Source organism: Prorops nasuta, unplaced genomic scaffold (genome assembly GCF_024137725.1).
Source record: "Prorops nasuta isolate Cenicafe-Biocafe unplaced genomic scaffold, Cenicafe_Pnas_1.2 PNAS00010, whole genome shotgun sequence".
Classification (NCBI taxonomy): Eukaryota; Metazoa; Arthropoda; class Insecta; order Hymenoptera; family Bethylidae; genus Prorops; species Prorops nasuta.
This window is the reverse complement of record NW_027116807.1, coordinates 4,902,943-4,920,338: the sequence shown is the minus strand read 5'-3', so window position 1 is coordinate 4,920,338 and position 17,396 is coordinate 4,902,943. Positions and strand designations below refer to the sequence as shown.

Sequence of the window (17,396 nt, the reverse complement as noted above, 5' to 3'; positions counted from 1 at the left end):
AACAAGATATAAATATATATAATAATATATTACTAGAATATTTATGTTTAATGAAAGCCGAAATTTACATTAAAAAAAGGGAATTGAAGGCAGTTGGAAAATTGAAAGAAGGGGGAGGAAAACAGAGAGAGAGAGAGAGAGAGAGAGAGAGAGAGAGAGAGAGAGAGAGAGAGAGAGAGAGAGGAAGAGAGAGAAGAATCTGATTTACAATTGATTGATAGTGGTATTACACATGTCCCACATGCCCTTGTCAAAGTGACAGTAGCGAGCTTAGTTAGTCGACAGCCAAGAAAGGGATTGAAGCGAAAGCGTTGGCAGCGTCGCTTGTTCTACTTTTATGGCTGTATAATTTTTGGTTTGAATGTACACAATGGTACACACTACACTCTCTAATATATGGCATGCACAACCAACGGTCGCAGTCGCCTTGGGAAGTTCAACAGTATGCCGTTGCGTGGCGCTTCGATATTTTAGTACACAGACACACAGAAGATGGTTGCGCACACAATCACACAAAGCAGAAGCGCAGCACTGCAGCACAGAAAAACTATAGTCTGATCTGGAGTTTGAGCAGAGGTTTGAGTCAGCAGCTTGCATGGAGCATAGTAGATCGAGTAATAGAACAAAACAGATCAAGAGCAGAAGAATCGCCTCAATTTGATTCTATAATCGTACTTAGTGCTATTTTCCTTTGAAACACATATACATACGCACATGTACTTGTCCAGCCATACCATCAACTTGCAATAGAAAAAATCTTTTTATTAGAAGAAGTGTGCGCGGGTCCGAAAGTGGCTAGAAACGCCCCGAGAAACCCGGAAAAGTGGCCTTCGACGAGGAATTTCCGAAAGGAGCCGAGTGGCTCGGAAAAGACCGAACACGAATTGCCCGGCTGAGCGAGTATCGTACAAATACAAATATAAAAAGTGTGCGTTATAATAAAGTTTATTTTAGTTTATTGGAGGGACGAAAAAATCGAAATATCCAGCAAGGCGGAGAGCGATGTTTGTTGTTGTATTGGTATTCGCGTTGGTCAGATCAGCACTGGAGATGTAGTTGTGATTTCGTGGATTTTGATTGCTCCTTTTCATCGTTTCTCATGTTTGCAATAGTTATGAGTCTGTGACACGTAGTATTAATGTCTAGCCAGCGATGGCTCAGCGGTAATAAAGGTGTGGCGATATTATATACCAAAAGAGAAAAGCCGAGCATCTCTGCTGGTTCGTTCTCTTCCCTCTCACCCTCTCTCTCTCTTTCTCTCTCTCTCTCTCTCTCTCTCTCTTCTCACACACATACAGTCTCCCTTCCCCATCCCAACTTCATTCCTCTCATTTTCCAGTCGTGATGATCAACAATCAAGAAGAAAATAGAAAACTCAACAGCTTTGTCAACGTTAAAGCTTTTCCTTCCATTTTCATCCAATTTGGATGAAAAATTTTCGCATTTGACATTAGTGTTAGTGCGCGCGCGCGCGCGCATCGGTTGTGTACGTGTCTCGCATTGCTTTGGTTTGGTGGTTTGTTATTTGCTCGTGTACATGAGGGGACGGGGTCAGGAAGAGAGCTTGGGAGTGTGCGTGCACGCGCGTGTGTATCGGTAATTTTTCGCTTATATATTTTCTGGATTTTTGTCAGCTGGAAAAAAGTGGAAAATTTTAGTTTTCTTCGTTGCTGGAACTTGGAACTGGCAGTGTTGGTTCGCCGGTTGCCTGAAGTGGTCAAGAATCAGCAAAAATTCTTGTGTTGAGAGAGAGAGAGAGAGAGAGGGGGATATATATATATATACAGACGCAACGCACACATTTGCTCACCGAACACTCGCATAATTGCTGTCCATAAAAGATTCGTGCATGTGCAAGTGTGGAAACGCGCGCGCAGGAATCTCTCGATCGGATCGGACACACAGGGACTACCAACAAATGTTTAAATGGACGCATCGTCCATTATCACTCAAGTGTCGAGGGATGACGAGTTAGGACAATTCAACAATGAAAAAGGTTAGCATTTTTTACCAGGATTGGCTGTCAAGATTTTCTTCCAGATGCTACATATTTGCCTGCTGTGATTTTCCTCTTTCTCCTTCTCACCTATTTGATCTTTTCAGTACTCTGTTTCCACTTTTGTCACCTGTATTTTTTGGTTATTTCTATATTTAATTTTATCATTACTTCACCTACTACTTTTACTTTTTCCTAATTTTCAATCTCCACTTTATCTTCTTTTCTCTGTTTTATCTTGAACCCCTTATCATGATTGTTTCAGCATGCCAATTCGAATCACTTTACTTTCGCTCCATTAGCATTCGAAAATAGATCTCTTGTAAAAATAGATTCATACTTACTATTTTTGTTTACAAGTGTCTCACTTGTCCTCCTTAACTGGAATATTTGAATTATTTTAGTATTGATTTGACCTGATTCTGTTCTAAATTTGTTGGTTAAAAATTAATAAAGATTTCTTCTTTTTTGCTATAGCCCAAATACCACGAGAAAATGAAGTGGCCAACAATGGTTCTACGAATGGCAAAAAGCCAAGAGGACGTGGACTATTGCGATCTCTTCTATGCTGCCTTGGGAGGAGGCGAGGAAGCAGTTCGAAAAGCTCCAAAGCTAGTTCCCTTCAGGGTGATGGTAGAGCCTCACCCACACCAGGCACTAGGTTTCTGTTGCCCCCTGTCAGACATCAGGATATGCATAAAAAGTGCATGGTGATTGATCTTGATGAAACACTAGTGCACAGCTCTTTTAAACCAATTAGCAATGCGGATTTTGTGGTCCCAGTAGAGATAGATGGAACAGAGCATCAGGTGTATGTTTTAAAGAGGCCTTACGTGGATGAATTTTTACAGAGGATGGGTGAATTGTACGAATGTGTATTATTCACAGCAAGTTTAGCCAAGGTATAAAAAAATAAAATAGTTGAATGTTTTATGAAGAACAAAACACTCTCCGCTTTTTGTATTATTATTAATGCGCAACATTATTGTTCTACTTATAGTATGCTGATCCAGTAGCAGATCTGCTCGATAAATGGGGAGTGTTTAGGGCAAGACTATTTAGAGAATCTTGTGTTTTTCATAGGGGAAATTATGTTAAAGATTTAAATAAACTAGGACGGGATTTACAGCACATTATCATAGTTGACAATAGTCCTGCTAGTTATATTTTTCATCCAGATAATGCAGTAAGTAGATATGTCTACATTTTTGAATTAATAAATAAAATACTCTTAGAGGTTCTATTTTCATAACATTTCCTTGCTATAGTATGATAATTTAACAAACAGCTTGATCTAAATAATAATAAACAAGTATAAGTATGAATAACGTGGTATTTGTTTAGGTTCCAGTGGCATCGTGGTTCGACGACATGACGGATTCAGAGCTATTGGACCTGATACCGTTCTTTGAAAAACTAAGCAGCGTGGAGAATATTTATACGGTATTGTGCAACAGCAATCATCCTTATAACCAGATACCTGCGACGGTACAAAACAGCCCAAGCCCCGGATCGGGTTCGTTGAGGGCTTCCTAGCCCCGCCTGAATTCTGGCCGAATATCGGCCAGCCTTGTCATCCCCGGCTGCGCCCTGAGGAGGATTCTTACGGAGCTCTTGCGCGTTGCCAACTTCTCCTGGTGTAACGAGACTCCGCATAGCGTACCAAACCCATGAAAAAATGCTCGTTGACACGCTCGTAGCGAAATTGCAAAAGTGAAAGTGCAACTTTGAACTTTTTCTTGTTTGTGAAACAGAAATCTCTCACGTACCACGCGTGCACGGATTGCTGCTCTTTTTATTATTGTTGCCTTCTCAGCTCTTCCTCGCTAACGTTTGGGGATTGTCGCCGTAGGTCCCCAATACACACATCAGTGTCGTCGACGTTTCAGCGTCTTACCTTATTCACCTCGGTGAAGGGAAAGAATCAAGAGTTTTATCGGTATATTTAGGTTCAGAGTGCGTGCATTTTCGTCCTTTGATCGATGAGACAATGGGACAAACCATGTTTTTTATTGGGTAAGTACAAACGCTGTACTTACATTTAACTTGAACCAAACAAAGTACTGAAAACGAGTTAAAAGAACAATTTTTGAAAATGAGGGCTGGCTCAACAAGTAGATAGACAACTAAAAATCACGGATCGTTTCTACAGAGTCGTTTGGTGGGTTTCTTCTTTTTATATATATATATAATATAAACGCATGTAGATATATCTTCTATGATCTCTCTCTCCTTCCAGTTTCTTTTATTTTTATACGAAGGATGAGAGATAGCCCTCCTACCCCCTTCCCTCCCACCGTCCCTCTCCTATATATTATTAACAAATATATGTGTACGTATAGGCTGTTTTAAATTCTTTTAAGTACTTGAAACGTTTATCTCAATGGGTGCTCAGCATTAAGACGGCAGCATAATCTTTTTTAGATACGAGTTTTACGATCAAATATTTTAATGCTTGATGTTTTAATGAAAGACAAATAAGAGTAATAAAGAGAATGAGAGAAAAACTGGCAAAATACAAGACGAATCGAAGGCACTAAATTGATTAAATTACCTTTCGGCACTTTTCGTAGGTAGGCGATATTTATTTTTGCTAGACGCCACCTTCGTAAAGCGTTACGAGAACAAAATGATACTTGAATGTAGCTTGCAGAAACGTGATATATCAATTTTTAATACCGAGCCAATGCATATCATATTTTCCCTCCAGCTAATCATAAAATTAACGATATCTTATGTTAAATCCATATTTATAAAGTCGTTAACGAATTAGAATTATTTAGATTTAATAATTCTAACTAATAGTTAAGCAACATTGTGTATCCCCGAACTTATACATATTTTATACTTACTAACGAACTATTCTCTAATTTGTACATTTATTGAAGTCATTAGTAGAGCGTAGCTTCGTTTCTTTATCAGTCAACGAGATTCTCGTTTATAACCGCGTGCTTTTAATTTTTCTTCTCATTCTCCATACCACACCTTTTTTACGTTATTTTATACTTTTATCATCGCGAGGTACTTGACGACTTTTCATCGTTCAAATCTTAATCCACTAGAATCATTGCCGATCTACTTTGTAAAACTATCAAAAGTGTTGAAAATTTTCTCACAGAACAATCGAACGTCGTGAGATTTTTACCTTAAACTATTAATTATCGAAGAATAGAGTTCTTAAAAAAAAGGAAGCATTGTACTGTAAAACATTTGTACTTAGATAACGTACTTTATTTACGTATATCAAAGTGGGCTCGAGAGTTTTAACCAATACGAATAGAATAGATGCGTACGTTTAAGATCCCTTTAACACCTGCTATTTTATCCATTTTTCTTTTTCCCTCTCTTCAAACTGATTAAATCTTCTCTTAATGGACAAATTCCTGCACTCTTGCTCTACCACGAAAAACGCTATAATTTTCTGTTTGCTCTTCGCGTGAATATGGACGATCATCAGATATCTTTCAATGCCCATCGAAACGACTCGGTAAAACCCTGAAGAGGATCTGTGAGTTTCTATTGCTTTCCACCGTAATAATTGAACTTTGGCCGATTGAACGTTTAAATGTTAAAGCAACGGACTACCAGTGTCAACAATTACATTGTAAGAAATCAGAAGAATATTGATTGCGCGTTTGTACAGGAAAAGATAAGAGTTTAAAGGAGGTTGTTAGGGGAAATATCTATAACGAGGTGAATCGTTTTAACGGAATTTTCAATGATCGCACCTCTCGTTCGTTTTAAAGGATGCCGTGAATCATTTTAATCATTTGTAATATCAATAATCTTCAGAGTACTAAACTGGAGGAGCATCCCTAGTTGCGCACAACGTTGAATCCGCATCATTGTATGGCTTCCTCGTTGCATGCACCTGTGCGTATACTACTATACAGCTGAGGATAATCATCATTAGGCAACGTCTCTGGACTAACGAGTCTTCAAGGTCTAGGCCAATGGTCTAAGCAAGAATCTTACGTCGAAGGTCTAGACTATAAGTTTAGAAGCTTACAAAGGACATGTAAATAGTCTACGTACCAATGATCTATACATTATTTCTCCAGACTGTATGCTTTTAAAGTGTGCTGTAAGTTTGACTGTTATTGGACCACAGACTTGACTCAAAACTGTTTGAGATTGATCAGTGTAACCAACAGGAAAGTAGAGGACATTTTTGTACCTCTGGACACTTTTTTATTAAATTGCTACTATTCAGCAAACAGAGATCATTTACATTGTTTTAAATATTTATCGCGTGCATTTATTATTCGCCTTTGAAACCATATTGGCTGGGTTGAATTTGTTTTAGTTACAAAAAAACTTGTTTAATTTGCTAGGGAAGACTGTCTAAAAATACATTTCAGAGGAATAAAGGAATAAAATCATATTGGAAGTAATTAAAATTTGTGCTTTACCACGTGATTCACGTTTATGTTTAAAACTTGTGATTTTCTTGTGAATCCAAAAACTACAAATTATATATTGTATCCAGTATGAGTGTGCGTTATATTTTGTTGAGTTTAATTCAAGTGTAAATTCAGAATTCGATGAATAATGAATAATTTGGAATAATAACTAGTCTATTGATGCATTGTTTGCATTTTGAGATAGTCCCAGTCACAAAAATTTGCACTAAATGCATAGTTTAAGAACATTGAAAATATTAATAGATTTTTTAAAAATATTTTTATCGTGCCCTAGATATAGTAATACAAATTTAATGCAATTACCGATAAAATTTTACTTTTCGTGTGAAATTGAGCAGTATTGTGAAAAATGCACTTAAAGGGCATATAGTCAACATCCAACCATAACAATAAATTGTTTACATGTTTGATCAATAAATTTTATGTTATAGTTTAAATAAAATTAGCCTGTGTCAAGAGGTACAAGGATCTCATTTTAAGGGCTAACTTTGTGATACGTAACTCTGAATCAATCACTTGGAATGGACTTGAATCTTCAGGAGGAATAAGGATGTTTTAAAATTATAACTTAAAGTCTAGATCTACCTTCTGTATGCAAAGTAAAAGTTAAGCAAAATTTGGAAAACCCTGGATCAATGGCCTAGATCAAAGTTACTGGACTAAGAGTAAATGTCTGGGGGCTAATGAAGCTTAAGGATCTAAAAGCTAGCAATGGGGAAAAAGGTAATAGGTCTAGGCTAAATTAAATACGAATCAAAGGTCAAAGGTCACGACTGATAATCTAGGTCAAAGATACTTTATTGACAATTGAGTCAGTCAATCCATTAGACATAATTTAGAAATGATTTTCCTCAGCTGTAACACCTTAGGCATTAGGTAATATCGGTGCTTCCTGAAAAAAATATCGTTTAATGTTCATCAACGGATTTTTTACAAATTCGAGTATCAGCGGTATTCAGATTATTGTTATTTAATACGATTCTTTAATCGGGTGTAAGAAGACTTCCCAAGCGTTTTTATTTACTGTGCGGCGAGTCCTGGTGAGCGCACCTGGAACAATGGCTGGACACTTTAAAAGTGTAATATAGGTGTATCACAAAATGTTATTTTGTACATACACGGAGAAGATAGTTGCTGCAAACGCAAAGAATGCCAATTAATTGTCAAAGAATATTATAACTCGTGTATGCTCGTCTGCGTACGTCAGCTATTTAGAGCTAAACTTATCGAGGAAAGAGAATGGGAAAGTTAAATGTTTCAATTCGGTATTTTAAAAATGAAAACAATGAGTCAGAAGTTTGATGGAGAGTGCTTGTCTCTCCAACTTTTTTTTCTATACTTTACAGGCCTAATCAGGGGGGGGGGACATCAAAGTCTCCAGCATTATTCTTTAAATTTAACCGATTGATCAATTTTATACAAAAAACACATTCTTTCTCTTTCCTCCAATGAGCAATTAACTTTGGATATTTATCGTTTACTGGGCCACGTACACTTACACGCACGCATGCGGCCACATACACAAGCGATTTTTAACCGGTGATTGTTGTAATACCAATTATGTATCGAGCTTGTGCAATCAGTAGCCAAGACTTAATATTCCTGATGTATATTCTGATGAATTTGTAATATAAGATTTTTAAATAGTTTGCTATAACACTTTTCTCCGTGTAGAATGGTTAAGTATATGCTGCGCTACGGGCAGATAGTATGTAAAACAGATACATATATATATATATATATATATATATATATATATACAATATGGGAGGCAGGGAGACAGAGAGTGAGCGTGCATGTGTGTGCATGTGTATGCACGAAATTGTTTTAAGTATGATAGCGAGAGTATGCGAGAACTTCTAAAAAGCCATTCGCCAAGCGACGCTTACCAAAAAACTTTTTATATTTAATCAATTTCTTAGAAAAAAAAAAAAAAAAAAAGCGGAATGCAAGGAAGATTATTCTCAAAAATGGACCCAGTATTGTGCAACTGTGAGTCACTTGTGTCAGGTTTTACCACAAGAGATAAAAAGAAAAAAGGCAAAAAAATTGTTAGAAAAGGAAAAGCAAACGGTTCCTAATGGGACTTGGGAATATTGTGGAAGTGTGCATCGATGAAAGGATGTGAGAAAAGGAGGGAAGAATGCATGTAAACATAATTAACGATATTGCCTTGATTTGTAAATAAAATTTAATTACTTCCACTAATAAGAGAGACCTTCTGTACGAATATCAAACAAAGTTGACCTTGATTCACGAGACTTCCTCGATCTATTATCACATGTTTTTTTACTAAAGACTATGCTGACTTTTTAAACGTCGCAAAATTTTCTACACTGCGCGCAGAGAAGAGGCAGCCTCGTGGTGGTGGACTATATCAGCGAAAAATTGAAGGAAAGTACGTATGTGTGTGTCTGTGTCTGATAGAAAGTATGCAAGAAATAAAATTAAACCCGACCCTCTACGACATGTCCAGTTTGCTCTGTGATTGTGTTTAATAAAAAAAATTATATATGTGTATATACATATATATATATATATATATATATATAGACACAAACACGGATACGCATTACATCTACTTTCACACATCCGTAATATATACATATATACATATATATATATATACGTTTGATAAAGTTTGAGTTTTAAGAGTTGTTCTTGCGTGAACCCTTTTTACTATTAAACAAGGTCCTTTTTATTATATTAAATGGCATCGTGGTATTCAGGTCGAGCTGCTCGATCGCACGTGATTGCTCGGAATATTGGATTTCCGTAGGTACTGCACTTTCAAAGGGGAAATGTCATTGGTGTAGCATTGAGCTATATCGGTCCTCCTCGTGTCAACTTTTCCGTTCCTCTCACAGGAACTTGATTGATGTACGGCAGCATTTGCCATTGGACAACTGTACACATACCTGAAATACCTTCTTCACTTTTTTCATATCTTGCGTTCTAAATTTACAAAGAGATATTCTTGCTTCGGTAGATGGAAATTGTTGAAATAACAGCGATAAGAGGCACGAAACTTATGTAAAAATATTGTTACTTTAGCAATGTTTATCTTACACGCCAATCTGTTCAAAATATCTTATCGTACACTTTTGGCTTTGTAACGAAAGATTTATGATATTTGTGAGAATCGTTGGAGTATACGTTGACCTCTCAGTGCATTCAATTTACATGACTCGAGTTTTTATTCCAATTTGTTTGATCCTTTTTATTTTTTTCTAAAGTAAAGTAAAGAATATATAAAGAGGTCAGAGAGATGGTAAAGCGACCATTTTTTAATTTTTAATTATTTGTTAAGGGATTCAAGGTATTTAGAGTATTGTTGCAATATCCGTTTAAAGAGGAGACATCATGTTCTTGAAATTGTATGCCTTCGAGCTCTGGGCTTTTCTGCTGCCCACTCCTGTCAATAACAGGATGAGAATGTTTCCTTGAAAGCAATTATTATGCTTTTTGTTTTATTTAGCTCCATTCTTGCGCGCGTGAAGTAACTTTTTTCACAATTTTTATACACAGACCTCAATACAATGTATAAACGTTTGTAGCATTATATCGACTGAAAGGATTGACAGAGAGCTTTGAAGATTTCATGAAATAATAGAAGGGATGGTATAGGTACATCGATATAAATGAGTGCTTAATAGCAATGTCTGGTAAAAATAGTAGAGCGGTAGAATAGAGGTATGTGAAACGAACTATCCTGTCCCTCTAGATTTTAAATGAATAGTGAGATCCATATATGACATTTTTCACGAGTGATCGGCGTAATCCTGATCGAGTAAGGCGTAATGGTAAGTCTAGTGCATATTATGTAAATCCGATAATTCTGACCGTCAAAGAGTTTATATATAAATTTGCACAGTGCCCCTACTTTTTTCGATTGAATACCAGTATTTCTATAAAAAAAAAATTATAAAAAGCTTGTAACAACATTTAATTTTAAGTCGAGCTCCCATTGACAATTTCTGCAAAAATCATTACATTCTATCTTCAAGTCCTACCAATATAAGAGATGATGCGACACCTATTACATTTTAAATACTGAGTCTAGCTAATGCTTGATTTTTTATTAAATCCATTTTTTTCACTGATAACGTGATTGTTGTAACGAACTATAGAAAAAATTACAAAAAATTCATTTTCGAGATGGTCTACAACTGGTAAAACAGAAACTGGGATTTGTTTTATCGATAATATAGTTTATGATGGCATAAAATGGGTTTTATCATTAATTAAAGTTTCAAATCTTTACAAATTGCATTGTGTGGCTTTTAATATAAAACATATTTCTATAAAACGTTTTATGAATTACAGAGTCCTGACAGTACAGCTTAATTTTAATAATTTTCTATTAAAGAATTTCCAATACTTTTATGTTTATTCTAATTATAGATTATTGACCACGCATATATAACTTAATTTTCTTCCTACATTGTTACTTTTTAATACAAAAAAATTAATAAACTTTGTATACCTATTACGTAAGTTAATTTGAAGCAGGCTATAAAATTATTGATTTTATTATAAAATTTATACATTTTTTAATAAAGCATCATTATATATATACATATATATATATATATATATATATATATTCAAATTACAGCTTATAACAATATGATTATGTAGAAAGAAAACTTTAAATTACTCGTAAGGATCGAGATTATTAAAAAACTTCATTTTTGATGGAGGTTTACGAAAATTTATGCGATATTTTTCGCGCAATGTCCCCTAAAAATATGAAGTAGTTTGGAAGATTCTCGGCAGAGTTCGATATACGGATGATAATTTTAAATGTGACTCGTTATCCTATCGTCCTCGTTTAGTTAGTTATCGAGTTTTTCTTAACTTTTACTCGAATGTTGTTATCTCTAATGTCACTCTTGGAAAACTCAGTGACATGTCGCATTCAAAAAATCTAATAAATACAATTAATTTCTCAATAAAAATACTATCTTCAGCCGCCTGTGAAAAACTGACGCTTCAACCGGCGGTCAAAAATGGCTGACCTCTGAATTTTTCCCTCCGGAATAATATTCTTTGATAAAACTTTAATTTTAGCGTGCTTATAACCTAGAATTTTGATAATAGAAAAGCACGAAAAATGCCGCGTGTCAAAGCATCGCCAAAGAAATGCGTGAAAACTGCAAATTCTAATCCAGCAAATAATACTTGGGTCTTCCTAATGAAAGGTAAACAAAATTTAAGAATTTTTTATCCTCTTATAAATAAATAATGAAAGACCGGCTTACTTGTGCCCTGTCAGTTTTCCAAACCACTCGAAAAGCCAAGTTTTTAATTTTATAAATCTGTAATAAAATAATATAGTTTCTGTGATTTTTTTTTTTTTTTTAATTATTTTTTATCTTATACTTTTCAGCAGATGGCTTAGAAAGTACGGATGGTACTTTACCCGAAATAGTAAAATTAAGACATCCAGCTTCAAATCTGCCTGCTATGTTTGTATTTAGCCCTAAGGATTTAACTGTGCAGGAAGTTATAACTTTTGATGAAAATAAGAGATCTTGGTTTATTGATGAAAATGTTAAATCTGATGGAAAAATGCATCTTTCAACTCCAATTGATCCAATTTTCTTAATATTACCGTATTTAAGAAAGGTAACTTACTTTCCTAAAGATAAGATATATGCTTATTTAGATAAAGCAGTTTTTGTCCTTTTTAATTGAACAGACAAATCAAGCCCAACCACTGGAGCAATGTTTGCGAGATGAAGATTATCCAGAAACAACTCGTCTTGCACGCTGTCAAAATGTTAAGCTTTCTTTGGTAGCTGATCGCAAAGGGGATGAATCCCTTCAGGCTTTTAAATTTAATGAGGATAAGACTTTAGCTTGGTTACAGAAGAAAGTTGAAAGGGTAGCGGAAGTGCTGAAACAAAAAGGTCTCCATGTTTCTCAAGGTGCAGTTAGTGCTTCTTATGTAAAAAGCAGTAAATACGATCCAGGCACGGACTTAGGTAAAAGCAATTTCAAAAATTTCAGTATTTTAAATGGTCAAAACATGGTTTATACATCTGGAATATATGTATGTGTTTAATCATTCTCTAGAGTATTTAAAATATGCACATGGTATTGTGTCTGAATATCTGACTGAAGATTTGTCAAAAAAGCTAGCACAACATTTGAATATACCAGATGACACAGAAATTAAAAAACGAAAAATAGGTAGTTCAAAGGAGGGGTCTGATGAAAAACGACTGAAAACAGAGGTACTCGATGAAGAACAAATTTCAAGACCCAAAGCTCTTGACTTAACAAAATCTGAAAAAGTATGTATTAATTTATCTTATTTCAATGGAACTATCTCTTACCTCAAAATCAAAATTATTTTTTAAACTTTTATCTATATAGCCACAAAAGACTGCAACAGTTTCCAAGAAAGAATTAGCCAGGCAAAAGGCTGCCGCTGGAAGTAAAAGTATTACTAGTTTCTTTAAGAAGAAGTAGATATCCTTCCTATTATAATAGTTAAGAGAATTGGGCATTCATACCAAAAGAATATAATTTGATATTAGATTTTTTTTTTAAATGTAAATAGCTTTTTATTAAACCTTACAGTATTGTCAAGGTCAATCCTCATTTTCAACTCTTCCTCAGCCTTATATATATTTATATATATATATATAATTTACACCCTCTTTTATAAAGATTCTTGTAAAGTGGGTGGATAAGTGATCTTGATAGCATGAAATGTCAGTAATTATTTCTAAACTCCCTGATCCTTATTTCTTTTTTGTGAAAACTTTTACATTGATGCTCAAAAGTAAAACGTTTATTGTGTATTATGAATCTTGTTTTCTTATATTCTGCAATCATTTGTATATGTATATATATTTTTCATACTCCAAAACTGAGTACTTAAAGTAATACTACAAAAATAATTTTACAATATTTTTAAATTATAATCAATGTTAATATTAATCATTAATGTTAGTCAACCACTTGCATTTCAACTCCATTTAACAAACTGTACTATTTATATATGTAAATTTTTTTTAAGTTGTTTTGTGTATAGAAGATTGTAAAAATGTATTTGAATTAAGTTATTGACAATGTATATTAAATTTTTTGCTTCCACAATAATTATAATATAGCATAATTGAAACAATTATGAAATAGGGTTTTATCAATTGTTTGGATACATTAAGCTTGTTGTTGTAACTTTATTGTTGCCTATAAACGTACACAATGTTAAAATACTATACATAAATAAAAGAAATAAAATCTAATTCATTAGTGTTAAAAATATAACTATTTTTAATCTTTTATTAATTTACAAATAACAATAATTAGATAATTTATGTTCGTATTTATTGTGTTACATCTTCATTGGTTCTGGGGCTGGTTTAGGCTCTGTGGTTTCTAAATCTCTACACACAGCATGCTGTAATTCTCTACGTATTTCTGGTGTTAATGTATGATGAGATTGTTTTCTTAGTAGATTAAGAAGTGCTTCTTTTTGTTCTGAACTGATGTCACTCTTATAACGTTGTACAAAGGTCAATAAGGATTGGTGCCAAAGTACTGGAAGTTCCCTTGGATCTCTTTCAAATCTACAAATATTTGAATACTGGTTAGTAAAAAATTCTCTTGTTTCAAGTTAAAAGAGTTTAACATAGAGAATATTTACTTACCTCAGGAAATGGAACACTATGCCATCAATAACTCTGTATGGTAAAGCATATTTCTTATCTAAAAATATTCGTAGAAAAATACTATTTGCTCCAGTATAATCCATTTCAGCAATCTTCAACAGTGCTGCAGAAGAATGAAGCATGGGAATGGAATTTTTAGCAATCACAGATCCTACTATAACAGCCTCTCTTAAAGTGCATGTCCCAGATTCTAAGAGGGGCAACAGAATTCCTTTCATAAAGCCAGCTGGTTTAAACAATGCTTTTCTTAATGCTTGATATAAATGAAAATTCAGTCTTTTGTATTCCATTAAATCATCTCTGATACGTGGCAACAATACAAGATTGTAAAATCTTTGGGCCATTTTCTCTTTCAGATTAGATGCAAATATTCTGGTAGCCTGATACATTGCTGCAGCAGACCACCTTGGTGGATCTGTGATATATAATATTTGCTCCCAGTTTTTTAAGTTGGGTATAATTTTAAAGGCTTTAGGTAATTTTCCACTGCGATACTTTGAAAGAACATCTCTGACACCTTCATACATAGCTTTTACTCTGGGATCTAGTTCTTGCATTTGTACAGTTCCAGCATCTGAAAATTGTGTCTCTATCTCAGTTTTCTTTTCTGTTAATTTTTCCATTATAATGTCTGCTAAAGTTCTCATAGGTGCTGCTTCCTTATTCATAAACATTTGTAACGCTCTTTCATCATCTTCATTAATTTCAATATTTTCATAATACTGTGTAGCTTCCACAGACTCATCTTCACTAGATTGATCTTCCGAATCACTGAAACGTACCCCAAGCTTTGTGATTGGCATTCTAGAAGAATTAGAAGACTGGCCACACTCATTTTCCTCTTCTAATTCAGCTTGTTGTTTTCTGGCTTGTAAAAGAATCCGCTTTGTAAGGGTGGGCTCCACATACTGAAATACAAACATTATTTAAATCAATATCAATAAAACTAAAATGTCTGAAAAAATAATAATTCTAACCTCTTCTTCTTCTTCAGTCCGTAGTCTAACTTTTGTTCTGTTTTTACCTTTGGCAATTTTGTCATTATCAATCTGATCTGCTAACCCTATTTTTGACTGAGAAGTTTCCCCCTTGGAAGCTTTTAATTTTTTCGCTTTTCCCATTTTTCTTTAAAACTCAACTAGAAACCACGTGCTAAAAACCCTGGCCCTATCTAAATAACACAAATAAAGTCCATCTGATCTGGCTGGATCTGGCCATCTGGCAATTGGCATATCATTGGCTGAGACACAGCATTGCCAACTCTGCCAATTTGAATTTATGTTACACTGCGCTGCACTGCGCTTCAGCGAAAAGCCCAGCATTAGCGGAAAGGGAACCCTATTTGACTAACCAATCACCGACAACAATACTAGGGAAAAAAGGGCAACTGCATAATGGCAGAGATGGTAACGCTGGTGCGCGTCATTGCGCGAGTGCATAGTAAAATTACCGCGAAATGCATACGTACTATTACGTATGTATACGTTTGTGAATAAATTGGAGGAACGAATTAAAGTATTAATACAAAATCATCATTGTAATTATTTTAATATGATACTATTAAATTAAATCTAAGATAAATCCTTGATTTGTCAAACGAAAGAAATAGAAGGAATTTCTTTGAAAATTATCAACCGGAGGTAAATTGGTCAGTGGAACTTTTTTGAGGTTATGATTCGTTGGTAAAGTTGAAATTGCTATGTACTTATTAAGATAATTATTATGATATAAGATAAATTGAAAAGTATATACAATAATGATAAAATTGTGAAAGAAAAGTTTTTTTTATATAAGATTTGAAAAGAAGCTGATATCCTTGGTATGGCGTAATGAATTCTTGCTTGAATAGTTATACACAGTGGCAATAATTACATCAAAAGTTTACTATACAGTCATCTAAAAACTGGCGTGGCAAGTTTTTTATAAGAAAAGACAGTCGGTTAGTGACAATTGCGAGGAAAAAGGACATCGACGAAGGAATATTCTTATTATTTGACCATTTTTTATGAATAGAGAGTTGTTTGAATGAGGTTAATTCGTATTCATAATGGTGAAACGTGGGCTGCAGGCGCTACGCATTGTACGGGCCACCTTAAGATACCGTCCGCCATTCACGCGTTAATTCCCCCTTTCTTCTGCCTCCTGATGGATGAATGCAACCGGAAAGCCTTTCACGCGTCCTGATTTCGTGTCTCAATGAGAGGAGAATCGCCAGGCTCTCTCTCTCTTTCTCTCACAGGTTTCCCTAGGCAAAGTCGTAATTTACGAGCTGGAGCACGTATCTTGAAAACCAACCCAACCTGAATTCTACAAAACGAAATTGAGTGGTTTAATTAGAACTTATGGGAGGAAAGAAGTGAAGTCGTCGCGACGCTAATAGTTGAAGTGTGCGGAAGAGAGATGCAGCGGAAGCAAGCAAATAAGCGCTTACGTTGAGGACTTTAGAAGGATCGGAAGGCAAATTAGCTTCGGCTGGTAATACTATATATATATGAAGTATAAAGAGATTTCGCATATACGCCAATAGCAGATTTGCGTGTTTTTAATTATCCAGTATACCAAGGCGTATACAGCAGCGATCCTTGTAGCCAATCAACGGAATCTAATGGCCTTGCAACTTACAAACGCTTGCAACAGAGAGAGTATACACAGAGTGTGTTGGTCTACTAGGCGCGCAATAAATGTCAATTCATGCGCGAAATTGTGAAATGGTTAAAAGATCGGTAAAGCGGAAAATTTTCTCGAGACTATACGTATGTATAGATGTAGTGTAGGATAGAGTAAAACATCTGTTTTCCTAGCAAGGAGAGAACGGATAATGGACTCGTGGAAATGTGGTGGTGGAAAGGAGTCTTTTGATGAAACAAATCCCATGTGGAAAGAAATGTCGAAGATGCATATATCACACTCGGTTATACGCATGCACGGAATCATAATGCTTACTGTAGGATTTTATGATAATAGGCGCGATGAAAGTTTCGGATTGCGCGTGTAACAATGGATTAGTCATGCGCGAAAAGTGACAAAACAGCAACGTACGTGCAAGTTGAAAGAATGTCTGATAACCAATGGTAGTAATGGTAATTTTGCAATATCGCTGCTTTAATTCGGCGAGCATTAATTATGGCTAATTGCATTTTAGAGCGGATTCCACGCGGGGATTTGGACACGCGACCCTCTCGTTTTGGTGTATGAGTCGAGGGAGCTCCCCCCCCCCCCCTCCTTCCCCGTTCTCAATTGGCAGCCTGGTAATATTAGCTTCCGACGAAATATAATAACCACATATAT

At 35.1% G+C, this 17,396-nt stretch overlaps 3 protein-coding genes across 5 annotated transcripts; 2 read left to right on the top strand and 1 right to left on the bottom strand.

The window, feature by feature from the left end:
* Positions 1 to 413: 413 nt before the first annotated feature.
* Positions 414 to 10,731, top strand: hzg (herzog). 2 transcript variants are annotated; one of them, XR_010823207.1, is made up of 5 exons: positions 414 to 1,996; positions 2,474 to 2,898; positions 2,997 to 3,182; positions 3,341 to 4,012; positions 5,789 to 10,731. XR_010823207.1 is itself a non-coding variant. In XM_066733019.1 (4 exons), the coding sequence occupies exons 1-4, from the start codon at positions 1,927 to 1,929 to the stop codon at positions 3,530 to 3,532; spliced, it is 873 nt and encodes a 290-aa protein (XP_066589116.1). In that variant the 5' UTR covers positions 414 to 1,926; the 3' UTR covers positions 3,533 to 10,731. The 2 variants fall into 2 exon arrangements, 1 of the variants encoding a protein (XP_066589116.1); XM_066733019.1 differs by having other exon boundaries at positions 3,341 to 10,731.
* Positions 10,732 to 11,171: 440 nt separating this feature from the next.
* LOC136776666 (ribonuclease H2 subunit B) lies at positions 11,172 to 13,490 on the top strand. Of its 2 annotated transcripts, none has more exons than XM_066732384.1 (5): positions 11,172 to 11,624; positions 11,816 to 12,051; positions 12,125 to 12,410; positions 12,502 to 12,722; positions 12,805 to 13,490. In XM_066732384.1, the coding sequence occupies exons 1-5, from the start codon at positions 11,537 to 11,539 to the stop codon at positions 12,898 to 12,900; spliced, it is 927 nt and encodes a 308-aa protein (XP_066588481.1). In that variant the 5' UTR covers positions 11,172 to 11,536; the 3' UTR covers positions 12,901 to 13,490. The 2 variants fall into 2 exon arrangements, with proteins under 2 accessions (XP_066588481.1, XP_066588480.1); XM_066732383.1 differs by having other exon boundaries at positions 11,813 to 12,051.
* Positions 13,491 to 13,596: 106 nt separating this feature from the next.
* On the bottom strand, positions 13,597 to 15,325 carry bys (Bystin). Its single transcript, XM_066732382.1, has 3 exons — positions 15,086 to 15,325; positions 14,088 to 15,016; positions 13,597 to 14,006 (listed from the first exon to the last, which is right to left on the bottom strand). The coding sequence occupies exons 1-3, from the start codon at positions 15,227 to 15,229 to the stop codon at positions 13,772 to 13,774; spliced, it is 1,308 nt and encodes a 435-aa protein (XP_066588479.1). The 5' UTR covers positions 15,230 to 15,325; the 3' UTR covers positions 13,597 to 13,771.
* Between the last annotated feature and the right edge of the window lie 2,071 nt (positions 15,326 to 17,396).